The 26444-nt window shown below is 36.5% G+C and overlaps 1 protein-coding gene and 1 long non-coding RNA gene across 3 annotated transcripts; both read left to right on the forward strand.

The window, feature by feature from the left end:
- Window positions 1-18113: 18113 nt before the first annotated feature.
- Window positions 18114-19269, forward strand: LOC149148385 (uncharacterized). Of its 2 annotated transcripts, none has more exons than XM_089439794.1 (2): window positions 18114-19043; window positions 19170-19269. In XM_089439794.1, exon 1 carries the CDS (start codon window positions 18145-18147, stop codon window positions 18559-18561), a length of 417 nt encoding a protein of 138 aa, XP_089295920.1. In that variant the 5' UTR covers window positions 18114-18144; the 3' UTR covers window positions 18562-19043; window positions 19170-19269. The 2 variants fall into 2 exon arrangements, with proteins under 2 accessions (XP_089295920.1, XP_089295919.1); XM_089439793.1 differs by having other exon boundaries at window positions 19175-19269.
- A 5207-nt stretch (window positions 19270-24476) lies between these two features.
- On the forward strand, window positions 24477-24674 carry LOC149148386 (uncharacterized). Its single transcript, XR_016262630.1, has 2 exons — window positions 24477-24545; window positions 24643-24674. It is a non-coding gene; the product is annotated as an uncharacterized LOC149148386 (long non-coding RNA).
- Window positions 24675-26444: the final 1770 nt, after the last annotated feature.

The raw sequence follows: 26444 nt of genomic DNA on the forward strand, positions 1-26444 counted from the left end.
ACCGATCCATTGTTGTATACAGACTGCACAATCAATCCATAGGAAAATGGCCGAATGCCAAGCTTTGCTAGCAAAACTGCCTCAGAAGAACCAGCCTTGTCTCCTTTCTTAGTAAGCTCCACGAGTGTTATAATTTCAACAATACCTTTGTTAAGAGTTCACTGCACCACCAATGTAGCTCGAATTCATTGATACAAATGCCTAGAAAAATAATGGAGGCACAACCTCTTCCCCCGGTCTAGCTAATAACTCCTCTCAAGAATTTTGGACGTAAGAAGATACTGTAGACTTATCTAGGGCGGAGAAAATTCAAATGCAAATGCGCCACCGTTTCCTCTGGCTCACAAATTCTAGCACTCCACACAAACTGCAAACTACAAACTAGATCGTTTGAAAGACAGAGCATAAATTCGGTGTCACTGAATCATTCAGATACATTTTAATCTAAGATCAAAGACTCACCTAACTTTATAGGCGCAGAAGATCATGCAAAGCATAAGTGCTTCAATTATGAAAGACAACCCAGATACAGCTGCCAGCTAATATCAAAGACCACATTACTCTATGATGCTACTACGACTTTGCTACAAGTAAATACAAAACGTAGCTACTGCTGCAGGATTATACAAGTAGATGCAAAAAACCCATAGATGATATTCGCCTCTGGCTCGATTGAAGCGAATCATAAAGTTGGGCAGAGATGTTCGTCAAGTAACTTGATGGGAGAGATTATGGGGTCAATACTCAATTCGATGAATCCAGGGTGATACAACATAAATTATCTGCTTTAATTGCAATTACAAAGCGCCATGGCTAATTCGAAAAGCACGGAATTTAATCAAGTTGTGTATTTATTGCGTTAAAGACGACAACATAAGGGAAAATAAGTCGGTGTAAAGCTAAAACCCTTGCAGCTGTTCGATCGCACCAATTTTGAGTGCTTCACTAATCGCACCAATTCATAGTGCTTCACCGATCTCACGCATAGGCCACGAGTGTATCAACTGAGGACCTTTTACCACAAGTTTCATCACCACCATTGGAATTGACTTTAAGATCAGGATATTTGAGCTTAATGGGAAGCAGATTAAATTACATATCTGGGACACTACTGGTCAAGAGCATTTCCCGGAAGATTACAATAGCATACTATCAGAATTCTATGGGTATTCTTCTGGTGTATGATGTCACAGATGGATCATTATTTAACAACATTCAGAACTAGATAAAGAATATTGAGCAGCATGCCTATGATAATGTGAACAAAATATTGGTTGGCAACAAGGTTGATATGGATCAGAGTAAGAGAGTTGTCTCAACTGAACGTGGTCAAGCACTTGCAGATGAGTATGGCATTAATTTTTTTTAAACCAGTGCCAAAACAAACATTAATGTGGAGCAGGCCTTCTTTTCAATTGCAAAAGATATTAGGAAGAGATCCCATTCGCCTGCCCAGTGCCACAGTTCCCTGTGGTGAAAAAACGGAAACTTTTTCCTACCTTTCTGCAGATGAAGGAAACCCTATCTCATCAAAACATTCCTCCATGGCTGCCCATGTTCCCAGATTTGCACACTTATAAGAGCACTCCTGTGTGGAACGAGCAGAAAACGGATCCCAAGTTGGCCAAGGTCAAGCAGGCCAGGCGACGGCAGAAGGTCGAGCGGTTGCTGGTGAGTTTGCAGCAAGAATAATAATGGCAGTTCTGACACACAAGAAGGTGGCAGGAAGGCAGAATAGGGAATTACAAAGCAGAGGGAAGCCAAAAATGGCGTTGGAAAAATGACAGAGGTTGTAGCTAGAATTTCGCTGAGAAAATATTCATAAAATGTAGAACTGATGGCAGAAATGACCTGCACAGAAAGGCCATAAGATAAATGGCTCAAATATCAGCAGGGCAGGATATCACCCGCTCTGATACCATGTTAAACACACACATGGCAAAGACAAATAGGAAAGATAAAACATGAGAGTACATTTATTATTAACAAATGATATATATTTGTAGTACATTGTATGACCGTTAGGTTCCACATCCCAAGGTCTCTTGGACTTCCTTAGTCTATTCGGCTTCCACACTAACCCATAGAGGATTAGGTATCCAACAAAGACAAACCACTATATATACCCAACTGGGTTATCTGCAAAACACAGGAAAATGCAAACATCTCTACAACTTTGGATGAGTACAGAGGTACAAAATTTCGGATGGGTACAATAGGGTGCAGGAACTCAGTTTCACTGTAATTTTCGGTGGGTAGAGTGAGTACAGGATCTCAGATACTTTTGAAATCTCGGTGGTGATTACAATATGTAATTACAATGTAACCTTCTTGGTGGCGACAATCTCGGCATAGCTGTAACAATAAGGATCTCATGTTAGAGAATTATATATTACAGAGCAATGGAACACATAAAATATTGCAGAAATATAAACACATAAAACAAGAGAGACACAGATATACGTGGTTCACCCAGTTTGGGCTACATCCACGGAGAAACAGCCAGTCCTTCTTTATTATATTATGTTATGAAACCAGCTCAAAAAAATATAGAAAAGATAGATCAACGCCTTAGAATTTAGCCTCTTCGAGGGGGCAACCTCCTTTACATTACATAAATGAACAATTCTTGGATGATTCAAATGAAAAAACGTCATTTCTATATATAGGAGTCTAAGGAGTCATAATATAATCCAGTTGGCCTAACAATAATAATATAAAGCCACAAAGATAACAATAGAGGGATTCTATGGGGCACAGTAATAACAATATGGGGGCAATAGGGCACAACAATATTAATAAGGGGTATAACTACAATAGTAATGGGGTAATCACTAGTATTATAGGGACCCAACATGCCCCTCTCCTTCAAAAAAGTGTTGTCCTCAACGCTTGAGTAGTTCTGGATACTTCTGCATAAAATTCTCATCCTCCCATGTGGAATCTTCAGCGGATAAGTTCTTCCACTTGATAAGATACTCTGAAATTGAACGATTTCGTAGCTGTCGAGTTCTTGTTTCTGTGACTGCTTCCGGTTCCAATATAAATTTTCCTTCCTCGTCACGTTCTGTCAATATTGTTTGAACTGGGAGCTTGTCGCCTATAACCTTCTTTAAACATGAAACATGGAAAACTGGGTGCAATTGAGAAGCTGCAGGAAGCTCCAATTTGTATGCCATAGTACCAATCTTTTGCAACACCTTGTACGGACCATAATACTTTGGTGATAATTTATTATCCTTCTTAGCTTGCTTGAGGGACATTTGCTTATATGGTTGTAGCCGTAGGAATACCCAATCACCTACATCAAAACTTCTTTCACTGCGATGTTGATCTGCCTGTTGTTTCATTCTATTCTGTGCCAACACGAGGTTATCCTTTAAGAGTTGGAGGACTTGTTGTTGATGTTCGATGTGATGTTCCACTGCCTGAACCTTAGAATTTTCTCTTAAATATGATGTGATGGATGGTGGTTGATACCCATAAAGTGCCATAAAGGGGTCATTTTTATTGCTGTATGGAAGGGAGTGTTATACCACCATTCAGCCAGAGGCAACCATTTGACCCATTGTGTCTGTTTATCAGATACAAAGAAACGAAGATATCCTTCCAAACATTTGTTTACTATCTCAGTTTGCCCATCAGATTGAAGATGATAAGATGAGCTATGAGCTAACTGAGTACCAAGACAAGAAAATAATTCTATCCAAAAATTTCCAGTGAAAATGGGATCTCTGTCACTTACAATAATCTTTGGGTTTCCATGTAGCTTTTGAATTGTTTCCATAAATGCAGTAGAAACTGTACTGGATTTAAATGGATGTGATAATGCACAAAAGTGTGCATACTTGGTAAGTCTGTCAACTACCACCATGATGACACTCTTTCCCTCAGACTTGGGTAAACCTGTGATAAAATCCATTGAAACCTCCTCCCAACGTTGGCTTGGAATGGATAAAGGTTGTAATAGACCCGGTGTCTTAATTGTTTCAACTTTATTTTGTTGGCAAACCAAACATTCCACCACAAACTTTTGAATATATGATTTAAGGCCATCCCAAAAAAATTCCTTCTTAACCCTGTGGTAAGTTTTTAAAAATCCTGAGTGCCCTTCTAAGGGAGAAGTGTGCAATTCCATAAGAATCTTTTGTTTTAGCTGGGAATTCTTATAGAGGTATAAGCGATCTTTGTACCATAACGAATCATTTTTCCAGCTAAATGTATCAGACGTACTGGAATCTTGTTGTAACTTTCGAATAAGTGCCCACACTTCTTCGTCATTCTTCCATTCCTCCCTTGCTTCGTTTATCCAATCTAGTTGGATAATAGAAATGGCGCACAACAATGCTTCCACATCCTCATCCTTTCTTGAGAGTGCATCTGCCACCACATTTTGCTTCCCTTTTTTGTAGATGATTTCAAAGTCATAACCCAACATCTTTGTGACCCACTTTTGTTGTTCTTCAGAGGATAATCTTTGTTGTAAAAAGTATTTAAGGCTATCATGATCCGTTTTTACCTTGAAGTGTCTACCCATTAGGTAGGGTCACCATTTCTTAAGTGCATGGAGTATTGCCAACATTTCCTTCTCATAAATAGCTTTGATTAAAAACTTTCCCTTGATTGGACGACTTTCAAAAGCAATGGGTCTTTCATCTTGCATTAGAACAGCACCAATTCCATTTCCTGAAGCATCACATTCCACAATAAAGGTTTTTGTGAAGTCCGGTGTAGCTAAGACCGGTGCTTGGCACATTGCCTCTTTAAGATGTTCAAAGGCCTTTGTTGCTTCCGGAGTCCATGAAAATGCATCTTTCTTCAATAATGTTGTTAGAGGTGCTGCTATTCTCCCATAATTCTTAACAAACTTGCGATAATACCCTGTCAACCCGAGAAATCCTCGCAGATGCTTTATGGATGTGGGGATTTTCCATTCCTTAATGGCTTTAATTTTGCTAGGGTCTACCTTAACTCCTTCATGAAATACAATATGACCCAAATATTCCACCTCCTGGACTCCAAAGAAACATTTGGATCTTTTTGCATATAATTGTTTCTCCTTCAATAGTTGTAGCACCCTGTCAACATGTTCAACATGATCCTTCCAAGACTTGCTGTAGATTAGTATATCATCAAAAAATACTAACACAAATTTTCTAAGGAATGGTTTGAAAATTGAATTCATCAAACCTTGAAATGTTGAAGGTGCATTGGTAAGGCCAAAAGGCATGACCAAAAATTCATAATGACCCTCATGAGTTCTAAATGTTGTTTTCGGAATGTCTTCAGTCTTCATTCTGATTTGATGATATCCTGAACGAAGATCCAACTTGGTGAAGTAAATTGATCCATGCAATTCATCCAGTAATTCATCAATGACAGGAATGGGGAACTTATCTTTAATAGTGAGCTTGTTGAGCTCCCTATAATCCGGACACATGCGCCATGATCCATCCTTCTTGTGCACCAATACTACTGGAGCAGAGAAAGAACTTTGACTCGGTTGAATTATACCAGCCTCTAGCATTTCTGCAACCATACGTTCAATTTCAATATTTTGGACATAGGGATATCTGTACGGCCTGATGTTTGGAGGAACACTTCCTGGAATCAGATGAATAGCATGATCATGATCACGCATAGGTGGGAGACCTTTGGGAGTCTCAAATACCTTGGAATGATTGTCCAGGACTTTTTGGAGATCTGTAGAAATAGATGATTCCGATGTGGAAACATCTAGTGAGCATAATTGTGCAATTACACCTCTTTGCTACTTTTTTAGAAGCTTTGTCATACTATTAGAGCTGATTATCTTTCCTGGTTTCCCTGCAATACCCCTTAATTCAACTTCCTTTCCTTCCATAGAAAATTTGATGAAAAGTTCTTGAAAATTAAAATCTATTGTACCCAGGGATTGTAGCCATTGGACTCCTAGTACAACATCAACACCTCCCATTGGAATGGAAAGCATTGGGCTAGTCAATACATATTCTCCCATGGATAACTTGATATTATGGCACTTTCCAGAGCAATTTATTGTTCCTCCATTTGCAATCATCACTTGACACTCTGGTGCTGGATATAGGAAGCAATTCAATTCTTTTGCTACCTTACAATGAATAAAATTGTGGGTGCTTCCTGAATCAATCAACACTATTACCTTTTTCTTCTTGATTTGTCCTTCTATCTTGATGGTTTGAGGAGTGGTAATTCCCGCCAATGCATTACAAGATATGGTCGGATTTATTTGTTCTTCATCTAGGCTTTGTTCCTAGAGTATATCCTCTTCTTTTGACCTTTCTTGCTCCTTTTCTTCTTCCTCTTCACAATCTATGTAGAATAATTTCTTCTCAGCACACTTATGACCTTTAGTGTATTTTCTATCACAACTGTAACAAAGCCCTTTTGCTCTTTTTTCTTCCAATTGTTGTGGTTTCAACCTTATAAGTTGTGGAAGACTAGGGGCAACAACACTTCCGTCTTTATAGTTGTGAGTGGTATGCTTCCTGGTTGCCATAATTTTGCTTTCCATTTTTCTTGCTAACCTAAATGCCTTCTCTAATGAATCAGGTTCCCAAAGGCAAACATCATGTTGGATATTATCCTTTAAAGACCCTATGAACACATCAATCCTATGCTCCTCTGGAATATCTTTTACCCTTATGTTTAATTTTTGGAACTCCTCAATGTGCTCCATTATTGAACCCTTTTGTTTGAGACTTATCAATTGGATAAAAAAAGTGTTGCTTTTTGTATCCTCATAATGTGCTATCAATTCTTCCGTAAAAAATCCCCAAGTGATAAATGGTTTACGAGAGCAAAGCCATTGATACCATACAAACTGATTTGGTTCCAAATATAAAGTTGCCATACGTACCTTTTGTGTGTTTTGCACATTATTGAGATCGAAGAATTGCTCCATCTGTAATATCCATGTGGCAGGATCCTTGCCATCAAACTTCCTCATATCGATTTTTGGAACATGGTGAGTCTTCGATCCAAAATTAGCGTCTATGGAATCATGATTAACATTTCTTTTGTTCTCATCATGAGTTTCCTTTAGTACCCTTTCACCCTTAGGGACCATTTCTTGTAGCAACTTATTCATATTTATCTTCAATTCGTCCATGTCTGTCTTCAAATCTATCTTCAAATCATCCATCTTAGCTTCCACGTCAATCATCTTAGCTTCTACGCCTTTCTTTAAACAGTCCATCTTAGCTTCTACACCTTTCTTTAAACCATCCATCTTAGCTTCTACATCTTTCTTTAAACCATCCATCTTAGATTCTGTTCCTTTTTGTGCAAGGGACAGTTGTTGCACTTGGTCTTGTAATTTGGATATATCATGTTGCATTTCTTCCTCTTCTTCATGAATCATGCTAGAGCTTTCAGGTTCTTTACTAGGTGTTTGCATTTTCTTTCCTCGGGGCATCAGTTACAGATAATAATGCTCTACTATGCCCTCTGAATTCCTTCAAAATAAATTTTCAAACCAAGCTTAAACAAAAATTTAAGAAAATCTACACACCTTTTTTCACTTTGTAGGAGCTCGATATTGCCTCTGATGTATCTCTGTACTTTCCAATCATCTAGCTTTGAATTTGTGACCTGTAGTAGCCCTCTGTGTCCTCTTTCCAATGCCACAAGTCTGACCGAAATTGGATTCTCCAAGGAAGAGTTATGTGAAATCTCCCACAGTGACTTGCTTATAGACTAGTTCAGTAGAGCGAACTTGTACGACATGCCACGAGTCACTGTTTCAACCTTTGGATCTGAAACATGCATACAAGAAACTGCAGTCCGTCCTCTTTTTGTGCCTTCTTACGAAATTTCAATCCGATCCCCAGAGAGAAAGTTATGACGATTTTCCCCAGGTCACCTGTTTTGAATGTAATTTAGGAGTCTGCAAAAATACCAACTTCCTCAGATCATATCTCCGCAAATATTGCGCGAAAAGCTCTGAAATTCGGACCCAAGGTTCAGCACGATTTTTTCTCAAGTGGGTTTTTTTTTGCAACTTCTGAAACGTCACAGAAAAAAGTTATAGCGAAAATTCCACGATGACCTGTTTGGAGCAGCGAAATCCTAGAATCCAAAGCTCTGATACCAAATGCCATGAAACCAGCTCAAGAAAAGATAGAAAAGATAGATCAACGCCTTAGAATTCAGCCTCTTCGAGGGGCAGCCTCCTTTACATTACATAAATGAACAATTCATGGATGATTCAAATGAAAAAACCTCCTTTCTATATATAGGAGTCTAAGGAGTCACAATATAATCCAGCCGACCTAACAATAATAATATAAAGCCACAAAAATAACAATAGAGGGATTCTATGGGGCACAGTAATAACAATATGGGGGCAATAGGGCACAACAATATTAATAAGGGGTATAACTACAATAGTAATGGGGTAATCACTAGTATTATAGGGACCCAACATATTATTCAGCAAACTGAAGAGATACAACCTATAGCAGATCCGTTGTAACACCCTCTTCGCTCTCAATCTCCTCTCTCTTCCTTAGTAAGAATACAGATATACATAGACGTAATACAATTCCCTCATATATAGTGAGGGGTTGCCTTCTAGGGCAAAAAACCCTAAATTAAACATAACTTCTACCGTTAGATCATCCACCTAATGAACGGCATAGATTGACTAGAAATTACTAGACTTTTACAAGGCAATTTTACATCTATTTTTAGTTTTGGGGGCACTGCCCCCGAACCCCCGCTGAGGCACTGCTGGCCCCCGGACCCCCCAGCCGAGGGGACAAGTCCCCCCTGCACCCCCCCATGTGGAGGGGTGTACAGTATTCCTGGGGTATACATCTAGCTGAGACATTTGAATACATAAGATAATCAAGCTCCACACCCAACATCTCAATGCAGGTGTTAGAGCCTAAAATGACCTCAGGCTGAAGGGAGACAATTCTAGGGTAACCACAAACCACACTTAACTTGGTAGCTAGCCCTACCAAGTCGGGAGATGGCTCTCTCCTTGTCAATCTCAGTGGAGATGACTGAATCAAATATGGATTTTAGGCTAGGTATAGTAGCTCTAGGGTTTTTGGTTGATTTTGATGAGTTTGTTGCTGGATCAAATGGAGCAGGCAACTTTGGGTCCGGGAAATCAAGTCAGAATTGCAGGGTGTTCTGTGGGGCGAGGTAGGTAGGTGTTTTAGTACTTAAAATCAAGTGAGATGGTAAGTATAAGACCGGTGAGGGGCTAAGGAGGGCATGCACAGGTCATGAATCCTTTCAAACAACTGAAAACATAAAAAACTAAATGTATTCCCAAGGCAGAGCATTTTTATCAATGTATTCTACCTATCTATCTTGATTCATTTAATTAAGAAGAATGAAATAGATTTTGGTACATATAGCACATTAGAAAAAACTAATGACAAAAGGAGAAACAATGCCAAGACACATTACCACAAGAATCCCACAAAAATAGTTGCAAACCCTGGTTTATTTCCTTGCCAAACTGCTGTAGTGATGTACAATGAAGCTCAAAGCATCCAAAAGAGTCCAACATTTACAAATGACTAAGAAAGTACATAATATAGGCATCAAACAACTCATGCTAGCCATCAAGGGTCGAATTCATGAGAAGAGGGGTGGTTTCAACCATATCTAAACTAAGAACATGAATATAGGCAGTGGAATAACTTGCCTCTAAAACCATGGAAACTGATTCATTCACCCCCAAACCACCTCAAAATGATGTATCTACACTCTAGAGTCATTTTACAATTAAATTTACATAGCATAGCATCATTTACATTCATAAATTCATCCACAATGAGAGTAAAAGTCAATTTGTGAAATAACTAGGTGAAAACTGGATTTTTGAGCAAAACTGGCAAAATTCATCCTATGCGCAGTGCCACTTCAGACCCCGTTTTGGAGGGCTTCCCCTTAACAAAATTGAGCCCAATATGGCTTGTTGGAAAGGCCTTCCTATCTAGTTTCTGGAACATATTGAATTTTTGAATTTGGAGGTCATTTTCCCCCCAAAAGTGGAATATCCCAATATTGCTTCTTGTGTGTCCAAAAAGTGGCAGAGAGATCATTTCTTGATGGTTTTTTGACCTTTAGGTGACCAAGTTTTTCTCCAAATTTGCTGAAACTTTCAGGGATTGATGTCCTCGTCATGATGAATGTGAGTATGTAAGCCATTTCTCCAAAAAGTGCCCCAGTCAAAAGCGTGCAATTTCTTGTGTTGAAAATTTCTATGTGCAGCGCCACTTTCAAACCCAGTTTTGGAGGCCTTCCCGGTGTCAGCATTGGGTACATTATAGTCCATTGGAAATCTTGTCGAGTATACTTTCCCGAACATCTTGAATTTTTTAATTTGGAGTTCATTTTCCCTGTCAAAAGTCAAATCTCCCTAGACTGGTCAAAATGTGCAAAATGAGGCTACCTAAATGTAGAGTGTTGTTGCAGTCAACTTTTGAAGGTCTTCCTCAACTCCAAATTGAACACATAATAGCTCATTGGAAAGCACGTTGTGTCTAGTTATCATTTGACTCATCAAGCAAGTCATTTGGCCAACCAAGCTAGGAGAAATCTTGATTTTCCTAAGGTCACTCCAAAGGTGCAGCAACTCTCTTGAGGCAACTGTATTTTTGAAATTTCTCTAAAACCATGACACCTGTGAAAAAAGTGAAGGACATTTTTCTTCCTTGGCCTATTTTGGACAAAAACCTCTCTCAATTTTTCCAGATTCATTTTGTCTTGCTCAGAAATAAAAACCCTAGGAGTGGGAAATGAGCCTTGCCTCAACACAACTGAAGCACAACAAGGTGTAAAATGACCCATTGGAACATGAACCAATGATGACAACTCTTTTAATGATGGTACAATCATTTTAAATGGTGACATGGACCAACACTTAGAAAACTTTGAAATGAGTGAAAACAACTCCTAGACCTAATACCTAGTGACCAAATTTTACTTGAAGACTCACTGAAATGACAAAATTTGACTTTGGCAGCCTAAGACCACTTTGTAAGAGCATATTTGATCCCTGGTGGAAGGCTTCAAAGACTGACACTAACTTTGGCTCCAATGGGGATGGTAGCTCCTTGGAGGTGCCAAGAACACCGTAGACCTAGTAGCCTTATCCATTGGGCATGGAGTCAAAAACTCAAGCTGAAATTACATGATTGAATACTGATGACTCAAAGACACAAACTGACTTGAAATTGACTCAATACTAAAACACAACTGAAAAACTGGAAAATATGTTCAAAATGGAGCTTATTCAATAAAACCTACTCTAACTGTTCCATTCATCACTTGATCAAGTGAAATGAAACAACCAATGCAACCATGTAAGTATTCTGGATGTTGTTTGAATTCTTCGCAAGTGCTTTCTTATGAACAACAAGAGAGAACTACTAAAAGGCAACTCCCATGAAAACTTGTAAACAGATCCGTTGAATAATATGGATTCTCTATCTGCCTCCAAAAATCCTGCATAAGGATCTTGAAATTCATGTGCACTGGGACTTTGCTCATCCAATGGATTACTTTTCTTCTCCTCATACCAATGCAAACTTTCATCTGAGCTTTGTAACGAGACTCCTGCTGATAATGACAAAGAAACTGGATGTTGGATCAAATTTGTATCAATACTCGTTTCAAGCTCACAGGTAGCTAATGGAGAAGAGCTTTGACTGCAAACATCATCCAACACATTAGCGATTGGACCGTGAAAAACTTGAAAAGACTATTGCAACCCATTTTCTATTGATTCCAATGAGACTACATGATTTTCCACAGGCTGCTCATTTGAAGATATATAATGCAAATTTCCCTTCAAAAACTGAAATGATTCAAAATAGAATGGTACGGAATCATCTTGCATCATTTGATCATATGTTCCAACTTCCAAGTCTTCATCTGCAATCTGACATTCAATGGCATTCGGAGGCTGCAAATCTAGATATGAGAGATCTTGAACAAGGATTTCATTGCCCTCTAGTTGGTCAAGATTGAAACTTATCGACAGTTGATTTCTGATAGCATGAAAGTTGTCTTTGATGAACTGAAATGAAGTAAAACAAAAAGGCAAAGATTCCTCACTTACTTTAAAATTTGATACACTTTCCTCCTCACTTCCATAGCTAATATGCAACGGCTGATCACTGTATTCGAGCTGCTGAAAGTGAACTTCCTCCTTCCACAAACCAGCTGCTGATTTGTCTGCAAGACTAGCTTCTGTTTGGAGAACATAATCATCATCACACTGATCAAATTGAGGCAAATCATCAGTATAAATCACATCATCAAGCAGACATGTCAAATCGATAGATTTCTCTTCTCCAGGATGATCTCTAAAACAATCATTATCAGATATATGACAACTGGGATAAGAAAGAAAATGTTTTGGATCAGCCACTTATTCTTCTTCAATTAGCGAGCCATGCTTTTGAACATCATAATCATTCCTTGTGGTGATCTTTTGCATCATCTCTTCCACTGCACTTACCAAAATGTCGAGCTTTAACTTTAAAGATGTCGATTCCTCCGGATCTATGTTTTTCATCTCTTCTTCCTTCAACTTTGCCCTTCTAATCAACAGATTCACCTCTATATCTACTGCATTGTTTTTCATCTCTTCAAGTGTTGCAAGGTTCCTTTCTCTCAGCTGAAACTCCATTTCTAGATCAAAGGCATCCGAGTAGTGCAAGAGAGCGGATCCAGGAGGATGTCTTATATTAACCGGCATCGAAAAATGGACTTGTTTAAATCTGGCATAAAATAGTTGTACTGTCTCCCTTGGCAGTCTTTTCAGCTGGTTATATTCTTCTAGAATTAAGAAAGGGTTCTGTGTGACCACCCACTTGTCAAGGAAAACTTTGACAAACTGTTGGAAATCTGAGATGCTCGCATCAGGCAGGGTTTTGAACCAACTCTTGACTTTGCCTTGCAAAGAAGGAGCAAAAATCCTAATACTGACATCCTCTTCATCAACTTCAAAAAGGTTAAGGAAAGATTCAAAATTCAGTACATGTCTCTCAGCAGTGATGTTGTCAGAGTCACCATCAAATCTTGGTAGATATAGGTAATGATTTTTAGGGAAAGCATGGGATATGGGAGGTAAAATCAGAGACTTGTATCTATCCAGAATTTTACAAGGTATAGGAATATGTACAAAAGGTGTAGAATCAGTCTTTGTCTCTTGAGGCTCATCATTTTGAAGACGGTCATCATAAGATTCGGAAGAAGGCTCTTGATCAAGATCAAAGGCATGCGAATATTTAGTATTCACAATCTTCAAAGGGAAAGAATCAAATGCAGGTATAGGATCTTTTCTCAAATACAATATACTTTGTAAAGCCTTCTTGACATTCTCGGGAAAAGAGAAGAAATAATTTATAACAAAGAACATAATGTCTTGGATGAAATTCCAACTTGAATACCTAATATTTCCATATTGTCATTTCATGTTTCTGCTAGTCAGGTTCATCCTCTAGTGGATTCCTTGGATCTGATCTCAAAACTGATTTGGAATCGCCAGGTGAATGATTTCAGCCTTCTTGTGTCTGATCGTTGTCCACCATCAACAATCAGATCTGAACTTGATACATTTTGATAAGGAACATAACACTACGTTCCCCAATATGGTCGCCACTATGTTAGAGCCTAGATTGACCTCAGGCTGAAGGGAGGCAATTCTAGGGTAACCACAAACCACGCTTAACCTGGTAGCTAGCCCTACCAGGTCGGGAGAGCGCTCTCTCCTTGTCAATCTCAGTGGAGATGACTGAATCAAATATGGATTTTAGGCTATGTATAGTAGCTCTAGGGTTTTTGGTTGATTTTGATGAGTTTGTTGCTGGATCAAATGGAGCAGGCAACTCTGGGTTCGGGAAATCAAGTCAGAATTGCAGGGTGTTCTGTGGGGTGAGGTAGGTAGGTGTTTTAGCACTTAAAATCGAGTGAGATGGTAAGTCTAAGGCTGGTGAGGGGCTAAGGAGGGCATGCACAGGTCATGAATCCTCTTCAAACAACGGAAAACATCAAAAACTAAATGTATTCCTAAGGCAGAGCACTGTTATCAATGTATTCTACCTATCTATCTTGATTCATTTAGTTAAGAAGAATGAAATAGATTTTGGAACACATAACACATGAGAAAAACTAATGACAAAAGGAGAAACAATGCCAAGAAACTTATCACAAGAATCCCACAAAAATAGCTGCAAACCCTAGTTTATTTCCTTGCCAAACTGCTGTAGTGATGTACAATGAAGCTCAAAGCATCCACAAGAGTCCAACCTTTACAAATGACTAAGAAAGTACATAATACAGGCATCAAACAACTCATGCTAGCCATCAGGGGTCGAATCCATGAGAAGAGGGTTGGTTCCAACCATATCTAAACTAAGAACAGGAATATAGGCAGTGGAACAACTTGCCTCAAACCATGGAAACTGATTCATTCACCCCCAAACACTTCAAAATGATGTATCTACCCTCTAGAGTCATTTTAAAATTACATTTACATAGCATAGCATCATTTACATTCATAAATTCATCCACAATGAGAGTAAAAGTCAATTTGTGAAATAACTAGGTGAAAACTGGATTTTTGAGCAAAATTGGCAAAATTCATCCTATGCGCAACGCCATTGTTCCTATGCATAGCGCCACTTCAGACTCGGTTTTGGAGGCCTTCCCCTTGACCAAATTGAGCCCAAGATGGCTTGTTTGAAAGGTATTCCTATCTAGTTTCTGGAACATCTTGAATTTTTGCATTTGGAGGTCATTTCCCCCCTCAAAAGTGGAATCTCCCAAGACTGCTTCTTGTGTGTCCAAAAAGTGGCAGAGAGGTCATTTTTTGATGGTTTTTTGACCTTTAGGTGACCAAGATTTTCTCCAAATTTGCTGAAAATTTCAGGGATTGATGTACTCATCATGATGAATCTGAATATGTAAGCCATTTCTCCAAAGATTTCCCCAGTCAAAAGTGCAGCGACGGTGGCGGCGCGCACCTATTGTAATTTCCTGTGTTGAAAATTTCTATGCGCAGCGCCGCTTTCAGACCTAGTTTTGGAGGCCTTCCTGATGTCCAGATTGGGTACAGGATAGCTCGTTGGAAATCTTGTTGAGTCTACTTTCCAGAACATCTTGAATTTTTAAATTTGGAGTTCATTTGGCCTGTCAAAAGTCAAATCTCCCAAGACTGGTCAAAATTTGCAAAATGAGGCTGCCTAAATGCAGAGTGCTGTTGCAGTCAACTTTTGAAGGTCTTCCTCAACTCCAAATTGAGCACATGATAGCTCATTGGAAATATCTTTGTGTCTAGTTAACATTTGACTCATCAAGCAAGTCATTTGGCCAACCAGGCTAGGAGAAATCTTGGTTTTCCTAAGGTCACTCCAGAGGTGCAACAACTCTCTTGAGGCAATTGTATTTTTGACATTTCTCTAAAACCATGACACCTGTGCAAAAAGTGAAGGAGGTTTTTCTTCCTCGGCCTATTATGGACAAAAAAATATCTCATTTTTTACAAATTCATTTTGTCTTGCTCAGAAAAAAAAACCCTAGGAGAGGGAAATGAGCCTTACCTAACCACAACTGAAGCACAACAAGGTGTAAAATGACCCATTGGAGCATGAAACAATGATGACAACGAGCCTTACCTAACCACAACTGAAGCACAACAAGGTGTAAAATGACCCATTGGAGCATGAAACAATGATGACAACTCTTTTAATGATGGTACACTCATTTCGAATGGTGACATGGACCGACACTTGGAAAACTTTGAAAGGAGTGAAAACAACTCTTAGACCTAATACCTAGTGACCAAATTTTACTTGAAGACTCACTGAAATGACAAAATTTGACTTTGACACCCTAAGACCACTTTCTAAGAGCATATTTGATTGCTGGTGGAAGGCTTCAAAGACTGACACTAACAGCAGGGAAGAAAAAGACAACCATGTTCTTGACCTAATTATTATGATGAGGATCTAAGTGATACTCTCTCAGCATACTTCTAGATGTTGTCATAAGTCTCAGTATATTTGTGATAAGGATATCTACTATCTCGACATACTTCTAAATATAATCATGATCTTGATGGAAGATCATCTAGATGCAACACTCTTATATGTACATGTCTTAGTATAAGACCTCATTGTTATGATCTCTATGAAGATGCAACAGTGTTGCAACATTAGTGATCTCAACGATGACCTTGATAGTGCAACAGTGATGAAGAATTCAGTGAAGTAGCAGTGTTGATGATGACCTCAACAACAAGAAGAGGATTGGTGACTTGGTCTTGGAGTGGCCTAGTAGGTCAAGGGTTATGGTCTTGGTGTTCATCAATTGAATCTCCATAAGAATAATTCCGTGCGGGTTTTCCTCTCCAAGAGGGAGAGGTCTTGGCCCTGGCAGAATGCCAACATCTTGTGTTCTTGTCTCTTTGTTTTTGATATATGTTTGATGAAGTAAACACACACACTAATAATAAGAAGAAGATGAAGATAAGATAAATTGTAAAAGCACTTCACAAATTATTATAAAGTTTAGAAGAATCTTACTAATGCTACTGCCCTAGATTCTTCAACACTTAGGAGCATGCATGTGCATAGAAATGGGTGCATGTTCTAGAAAAAATGACTTGGGGCTAAGTTGGAAAACCTAAATAATGGTTTCGGGAATATTGAGACCATATGATCACAAAAACATGCATGTTTCTAAGAACATGAACACATTTGTATGTGTGTGTACACATTCCTACACCCACTTTTTTTACCATCAACTTCGTGTAAGCACCCATTACAAAAGATAGATATGCAGAAGCAAATATTTATATTTGGTAATTATTATTTTTTTACATAAACAAAAAAGATAAGAATATTTTTCTTTATAGTCATAAGATATTCTTTACAAGATTAAGAATTACAAAATTTACATTTAGTACAATTTTTTTATTTCTTTTCATGTCTCAACTTACATTAACATTATATTGATTTTCAGGTCTTGTTTTAATGTATCATTCATATCATTCCATTTATCTTCTTAAGAAGTTGAAGATACTAGCTACTCAAACTTTTATGCTAAATAGAGTATCTTTTATGTCATACTTGTTCATAGATAAGACAACACATCATCACATACATCTCATCCTCAATTTCTCCTTATACATATAAAGCATAATCTATTGAGGAGCTAGGTTCTTTTTTACAATTGAAAATGATATTTTTTTGTTATTCAAGGAGAATAAGAAAAAATACTCTCAATCTTACAAAAAACAATGAATTCCTTACAAAAGAGATTATGTTGGGAAAAACAAATTGAAGAGCTAGTTTAAATTGACATATTTAATATTTTAATATATAGAGTTTCTCTTTTGAAAAATTGATTATTATGTATAAATAATCATTAAATTAATCTCACATTAATAGAATTTCATCACAAAACTCTTGTTATGATTTTTCTAAAAAAAATTAATCAGTGATAATTCTTTATACAAATTCTCTATTTTTAAATAAAACTTTCATCTAAATATATAAATTATTTATATCTATGATATATTTTATTTTGATAATAACATAATGTTTAATGTTTTTTTGTTTTACTTTATGAAATATTATATTTTAATATTTAATAGGTTATTATTGATTTTTTAATAAAATTTTAAGGTTTTTTTTTTTTTTAATAAGTATTTTAACTATATTTTTCTTTTAAAATTGATATCACATTTTTAATAAAATTATTTTAATTATTGATTTATTGTCAGATTTTATGATAATAAAATTATGTTACAAACATTTTTTATTAAAACGGGTCACTTTTTATTATTTTGAAACAGCATTTTTAATTTTTTTAAATGCCCAACTTGAAACAAATAAAACAATGTCTTTTAAATCCAAAGAGAACGACGTCCTTCCAAATCCACGATCTACGGCTACATTGGGCTCAGTGCGGAGCGCGTGTATTTCAAAATTTAATAATCTCTACGGCTACATTGGGCTCTGTGGGCAGCTGGCGGATTTGAAAGAGGGAAAAATTCGAATGCATTTGAAATCCTTAAGATCCGATAGGGCAACCGCACTTGCGAGCTTGGCCGACAAACAGAGGAAGAGCGGAGAGTATCGGCCTTCCATGGCTGGGAGAGGGTGGGCATGGCTGGCAGAGGGTGGGCAAGCGGAGAGTGGAGAGTATCGGCCTTTCATGGCTGGGAGATGGTGGCCTCCCGTGGCTGGGAGATGGTGGGCAAGCTTGGAAGAGTGGAGAGTATCAGCCATGGAGATGGTGGGCAAGAGTAGAGAGTATAGGCCTTCCATGGCTGGGAGATGGTGGGCAAGCTCGGCTGACGAAAGAAGGAAGAGAAGTATCGGCCTTCCATGGCTGGGAAATGGTGGGCAAGCCGAAGACTGGAGAGTATCAGGCTTCCATGGAGTAGAGGAGAAAAATGAATATGGCCGACAAACAGAGGAAGAGCTGAGAGTATCGGCCTTCCATGTCTGGGAGAGGGTGGCCTTCCGTGGCTGGGAGATGGTGGGCAAGCGGAAGAGTTGAGAGTATCGGCCTCCTGTGGCTGGGAGATGGTGGGCAGGAGGAAGAGTAGAGAGTATGAGAAGTATCGGCCTTCCATGGCTGGGAGATGGTGGGCAAGCGGAAGAGTGGAGAGTATTGGCCTTCCACGGAGTAGAGGAGAACAGATTTTGGGTTTGTAGGAGAAGAGCATAAGAAATTAGAAATTGGAGTAGAACTTTGTGCTTTAGAACTCTGTGTATTTTAATACTGTGTTTTCTTTTTGAAGCATGGCCATGCTTACTTGTTTATACCTTGAATTCTGCCTGTGCATTTTTTTTATTTTTTAATCTTCCTTTATGATTTGAAATGGTGTGTTGGTTTAGATTTGGTTTGTTTGCTGTTTGTTTGGTTTTGGCTTGACGAGGGTGGGGTCAAGAGGGAGTGATGCTGCAATTAATATGAAATGGGATGACTGATTTAATGGTGAAGATGGGATGACTGATTTAATGGTGAAGATTGAGAAGGTATATATTATTTTATTTGTTATTTAATATTTTGATGGTAATTGTAATGTCTTATGGATATATTAGTATTTTGTAGAATATTTTATCTTGTTTTTTTGGGTTAACTTGTCCTGTTTACTCTTCAAGTGCAGAGGAAGGAAGAACTATAAGACCAGGAAGGAAGAATGATACAATCAGGAAGGAAGAATTACACCACATATGCTCTGCATTTTTTAGGTTGCAGGTGAGTATTAACTTTTTGGTTTCTCTCCTATCTAATTAATTTTTATTAGCATTAATTTTTGGTTTCTCTTATATCTAATTATTTTTTATTGAGTATAAGGTAGGTGTGCTTAATAAGATTAGGGTTCAAATATACCTGTACTATACAGAAAGGTTGGGAAAAATTTCATAATCTTTGATGTTTTTCTTGGTTATTCAATGTCTTTGGGTTTTATTTTTTGGTACTGGTTATTTTCAAGAGGGTTATTGATGCTGATTAGTGCTAGCATAAAACCTTCTAAACTTCTAATCCTTAAATCTTATGAAGGAATTTGGGGTTTCTATAAAAAGATTTAGAAACTGTTTGTGAGTAGGGTTATTGATGCTGATTAGTGTTAGCATAAAACCTTCTAAACTTCTAATCCTTAAATCTTATGAAGGAATTTGGGGTTTCTATAAAAAGATTTAGAAACTGTTTGTGAGTAAAATTTTATTATAATTCATTTTCTCCCTGCATTTTGCTAACATATTTAGGTCATTGGCCTTTCTTTATTTAGGGTTTAGATACACTTGTAATATGCATGCAAAATGTTGGGAAAATTTTCATAATCTTTGATGTTTTGAGCTTATAAACTAATGGGTTGAGCTTATAAACTAATACATATTTCCGGGTGAGATTATTAAACATTCAGTGACCTGTAGCAGTTAATTGGTGTGAGCACAAAACCATCCCAGAATTTTCTTTTTAGACTGTTTGAGTTTCCAGAATGATTTGTAGGAGTTCAATAAGTAAGTTAAATTTTATTCCAATTCTATTATAATTCTCTTAGCTTTTGCATTTTGCAAACTGAATTTGGTCATTGTCCCTATTTAGCTGAGTGACCCACAATTGAGGCCATGCTGAGCTTATAAAGTATAGCACACATTTGGGGTGAGATTATTAACCAATCATATTCATCAATCTCCATTTATTGGTTTTCTCAACCAGCTTGAGCAAAGTACTTTTAGGGAGCATAGATAGACTTACTAGTCCTAGAGAAACAGTGCTGGTATGCCATCTAAGATGGATGGAATGAGACCTGCCAAGCACCTGCATTAGATGGAAACACATCAGGTAGGCAAAAGCACACTTAAAGCAAGACTTGTATGAAGACATTTAGATTAGGCAAGATCTCATTATGCAAGCGGACACTTTGAATTAAGTCCTATTTAGAAAATTATGGTTTCACAGATTTGTTCTTACCTATCTAAGTGTAAGCAAGTTGCCAGGGATCAACTCACAATAGGTGTGCTAGGGGTGACCTAGCATAGCTAAGGAAAGAGGGTTCAAATACTTGGCATGGGTTAGCACCTTTGTTTAGTCTAAGGCCAGGCAAATCTTAGAATGTGATTTTTTCAAACCTGAGTAGGTCAGGTTAGGCCCTTTCCTTTTATTCTACAAAATATTAACTTGAAGGAGATTCACCTATCTTTTTCCAAAATCAATACCTACATTAATGGTTTGGAAAAGGTTGAAAAGGATTGTAGTTCCTACATTTTCCTTCCTATTCAGTCTACTGCAAACATTTTTGTAGCCCAGGCCCATAAAAATGCCTTTTATATTTTTCAATTTTAAGAGATTACTACACTTGTCTATAAGCATTGCATTCCCTTGCATATCGATCTTAGAGGGACAGAGCCCAACTCCTTGCTTATGTTTTAGTGTGTTTATTTATGTACCTAGTACTATCTAAGTGTAAGCAAGTTTCTTGGGATGAACCAACAATAGGTGTGCTAGGGGTGACCTAGGTACTTGGCAGTGGTTAGCACCTTTGTTTAGTCTAAGGCCAGGAAAATCGTAGGTATGTGATTTTTTCTAATGAGTAGTTTCCTTTTTATTCTACATAATATTAACTTGAAGCAGATTCACCTGTCTTCGTCCAAAATCAGTACCTACATTAATGGTTTGGAAAAGGTTAAAAAGGATTGTAGTTCTTGCATTTTCCTTCCTATTCAGTCTACTGCAAACATTTCTGCAGCCCAGGCCCATAAAAATGCCTTTTATATTTTTCAATTTAAAAGAGTACTACACTAGTCTTTAAGCATTGCATTCCCTTGCATATTGATCTGAAACGGAGAGAACTCAACTCCCTCCTTGTGTTTCTAGTGTGTTTATGTATGCCAATGACTGCTAGTATTGGAGAGTAAGAATGGAATATCTTGCAACGATTGATAATATTCCTTTGGGGATAGAAGCAGTCAAGCCAAAGCAATTAGCCTATCTCCCAAACATAAGGAAAGATTCTCTTACATCAAAAGACTCCCAAACAACAATCCATTTTTCTCTATTCAACAACATTATAAGATTTACTAATTCATTTTTATTCATGCAATTCCATTCATATATGTTATACACATAACAAATGTGGGGGTTTACCCATAAGGAAGTGCCTGGTTATACATTGATGAATTTGCTAAGAAATGGATAGCTTAAGGAGTTAAACCTCCTGATAAGTAAAAGGTTAGAGCAGGAAAGAGTTTATCAAAAAGAATTCACCCACATATTCTTTTTCCCTTCTATAATATCCAACCATGGTGGATACCTCTTATGGGTACAATGCCCTGTTATCCATTGATGAATTCACCCACATATTCTTTTTCCCTCCTATAATATCCAACCATTGTGGGGGTTTACGCATAAGGAAGTGCCCAGTTATCCATTGATGATTTTGAGGTGCTGTCCGAATAAATATGGCTTGAATTTTAATGTAACATAAGCATCAACATTTCCTAATCATAGAGCATAATAACTTCTCCTTGTCAATCACAATAGGCTACTGAATTGCATTACCACTGTGTTCATGCCATTTAATAAAGCATCATATTTCACTTCAAAAGTATATGAGAAATATGGCTGGGCCTTTTTCATTTGTCAGAAGGTAGCCCCCTGCAACCTCCATCCATTGTCCACTGTGTTCATGCCAGTTCCTAAAGCATCATATTTCACTTCAAAAGTCTATGAGAAATATGGCTGGGTCTTTTTCATTTGTCAGAAGGTAGCCCCCTACCTTCTATTAATCCTTATTGGTAAGATCTGTGAGCTGTGCCATGATGCTTCCAAAAACAAAACTTCCTACGTAAATTATCCACATTCTTGGGAGCTGGTCAGTCAAGAAATAAGGAGTGAAATTCAAGAAAAAAAGACTGAAACAGAGCCCACCTTGGACGATTGAGAAAATTATCAGGCTTTAGGCTCCTTGATCACAATTTAATAGGAAGCAAAACTAGCCGTTTTTCATTCTAAAGATATTGTGAGAAAATTATCAGGCTTTAGGCTCCTTGATCACAATTTAATAGGAAGCAAAACTAGCAGTTTTTCATTCTAAAGATATTGTCCTTTATAGGGAAAAATAGTGAGGGAATCAATTGTAGAAAAACTTAAGTTACTAATAAAGTCATTCAGGTTGATCTTCTGTTATAAGTATTTGACAGATGCTTGAGTGTTAGAGTTTTCATAGATAAGAAGGTGGCCCCTCTGTAGCCTCCAACCAGTTAACTCGATCCTTATTAGTAAGATAATTGAGATGTGCGGTGTCTTCCAAAACCCCAGGAAAAATTCCTACTTAAATTGCATATTCTATTAAGTGCTCTCAATTGAGTCACGTGTTTGGGAGTTGGCCAATCAAGTGCTCTCAATTGAGTCACGTGTTTGGGAGTTGGCCAATCAAGGAAGTAGGAGTGAAATTCAAATAATAAAGAATGAAGGGAGCAAGCCCTAGATGATAGGAAGCAAAACTAATGGTTTTTCATTTTAAGTATTCTGTCTCCTTTGCCACAATAATGCCTGGGGTTAAGTGGGAATATACTGAGAAAATCAATTGTAGACAAACTTAAATTACTAATGAAGTCATTCGGTTTCATTTGCTGTTGCATTCGGTTTCATTTGCAAGTGTTTGACAGATTTCTTGCATAGATAAGAAGGTAGCCCCTTTGCAGCCATGATGCTTCCAAAACCCTTTGATAAGATCAGTGAGGTGTGCCATGATGCTTCCAAAACCCTTGATAAGCTCAACTAAGTCACATTCTTGGGAGTTGGGGCAGTCAAGGAACAAGGAGTAAAAATTCAAAAAGAAAGAGTGAAACAGAACAAGCCCTGGATGATTGAGAAATCGTCAGGCTTCAGATTCCTTGATCACAATTTGATAGGAAGGAAGCATATCTAACTATTTTTCATTTTAAGTATCATGTGTCTTTCTGCCACAATAATGTTGGGATAAATTGAAATATATTGAGATAATCAGTTGTAGACTAACTTAGGTTACTAATGAAGTCATTCTGATACAAGTATTTGAAAGATGCCTGCTTGAGTGTTACATTTTGCATAGATAAGAAGGTAGCCCCTTTGCAGTGTCTACTGATTTAAATTGATCCTCGTTGGTAAAATCATTGCAGTGTCTACTGATTTAAATTGATCCTCGTTGGTAAAATCAGTGAGGTGTGCCATGATGCTTCCAAAATCCTCGACTAACTTTCTATATAAAATGCATATTCTATTAAGTTCTCTCAACTCAGTCACGTTCTTGGGAGTTTGGCCAGTCAAGGAACAAGGAGTAAAAATTAAAGAAATAGAGAGTTTGGCAAGTAGCGTCCTATTTTCTTTTGACTTGGACAGACTTCCGACATGGGAGAGGTTCGACTCGGAACGCTGGAAGATCGAAAATTAGGAATCTAGGAACTCTCTTTAAGTGCACAAGCCAACCCCATATTTAATTTAATGAAATATATCTGCCCAATCGATATAGATGCCCAGTTGCTGTTCACGTGGATTCAGTTGCTTACCTTGAATATCAGTTGCTTGCCTTGATTCAGTTGCTGATACGGAGGTGTGTAAACCGCTTAAATGGCCGTATTATTGCATTTTATAGCCTACTTTAATCCCCGAATAGGGTTTCAGGCGTGGCTTCCTCGATTGATGTCGACGGGATTCGTTTCGTTTGCCATTAAGAACTCCTCTCAGCCCATTGTGCCCTGAACATAATTTACATAATTTTTTAATATAATATGGAGATAACATTGACATATCCCTTTTGCAACTTGAAATGCTTTAAGAAGAGATTCATCCCGTTCTTTAGGTTTTCTAATTAGTTTATTGTTTTTGTAATGGTGAAAGTTAATTATTGTGTTTTGTTTTTAATATTTAATAGTAAATTTGTGATTGAAAATTTATTTATTTTCTATCTTACGAAACAGGTGTAAATTGACGGAAAGGGGCTTTTGACGAGAAGTGACAAGTTGATTGAATTGTTTTCACAATGATTTCATGTGAGATGTTAATTATAATAGATTAATTTTTATTATTTATAACAATTATTTATTATTATTACGTTTTTAAAAATAAAACTATTATTTCTTGGAACAGGTATCAAGAAAGTAAATTAAGTTTGTAAAGTAGATTAGAAGAAATAGGAAGTGTTTAGACTCAAAGCAGATGCAGAGTGCTGTGACAGAAAGTCATATGTGTAAAGGTAAATTAAATTCTTCTCACAATTTTATGTGGGAGTGAAAAATTATTTTTTATTTCATAACATTTTGAATGTAATATCTAATTTCCTTGTGGTATGAAACAGAAATCAAGAAGGTAGAATTGCACAACAGCAGATGGGAAGTGCTAGGCAAAGTCAAACTCTTTGTAGAAGAATCACATTTTGTAATAGTGTATTTTTTGATGTACTCACTCTCACAAACTATACATTAATACATAATCATACATTAATACATAATCAGATTTTTTTTTTTGAGAAGGGGTTGACCCTTCTCACAACCTTCAAAGATAGCATGGCCAAAGCTATCTTGGAGGAGTGTCATTTTTGTTTGTTTGTTTTTATTTTTATTTTTATGTTTTGGTGTATTTTCATTTTTTTCCAAAGGTTGTGTTTATTTGTAAAATTTTAATTATATTTATTCAGATGACTTTTAATGATAACTTCACATTTCAAAATTTGATTGATCATATTCACATTTTTTTTCCAGGCAAACAATTGTTTTCACATGATATTCTTATATAACACTTACAAATGGCTACACATGATCATAAACTTACATTACAACATTCACAAATTTTTCACATTTACAAGTTTTACAACTACAAATGATCAATTATAAAATTACATTATTCACAATTTTTTTACATTCACATTTTCTTTTCACATGATACTATATAACAAGCACAAATAATTTAGCAAAATGAACTCATACAGTTATATTATTCACATTTATAATTCTTTCATATGATACCCTTGTATAAAAACCACTAATGATTTTGTAAAAATGAACTCATAAATTACATCTAAAAATTTTGATTCAAGATTAACTTTCACATTTAAAATAATCTTTAAAATTTTGTTATTTAATAAAAATTAATATTTAAAATTTATTGTGTTAAGACACCAAATTTTTAAAGATATGACACTAAATTTTTTTTATAGTTATTAATGAGTTGTTAAATTGCATCTAAAAATTTTGATTCAAGATTAACTTTAACATTTAAATTTATCTTTAAAATTTTGTTATTTAATAAAAATTAATATTTAAAATTTATACAAATAAAGACACCAAATTTTTAAGATATGACACTAATTTTTTTTATAGTTATTAATGAGTTGTTGTAATGTAATGTGTTGTGTTGTGTTGTGTAATGTGTTGTTGTATTGTAATGTGTTAAGTGTTGTTTGTGTATATATTATACACATGACATTGTGTTCAATATGATGTATTTTAAATTAATTTAAAGTTATGAAAATTTAATGGTTAAAAGTAAAAATATTAGTTTTAAAAACATTTGTACATTATGACATGGTGAGCATGCATTGGTTGTGAATATGAATTTTATGAATATGTATTTTGGTGAAATTTATATTTTTATATTTTTATGGTTTTTAATTTTACATTTTCTAATTGTACATTTACATCTCTTCATATAATATCATATTTATTGAAACAATTGAAGTATTAAAAATAAATATATCAATTCTGATATAATATCATCTTTATAACAACAATTAAATTATTAAAAATAAATATACCAATCTTCAAAGATCATAATATATTTTAAAAATGTTACTCTTCACAGCTTTCAAAAGTATCATATGCCAAAGTATGGGAAATGCTTTTTATTTTCAAATATAATTTTCTATGTGTAATAGTTTTAACATATTTTAAAAT

Source organism: Pinus tabuliformis, chromosome 9, assembly GCF_031772625.1.
Source record: "Pinus tabuliformis cultivar Carrire ecotype Pingquan chromosome 9, CPIR1, whole genome shotgun sequence".
Lineage (NCBI taxonomy): Eukaryota > Viridiplantae > Streptophyta > Pinopsida > Pinales > Pinaceae > Pinus > Pinus tabuliformis.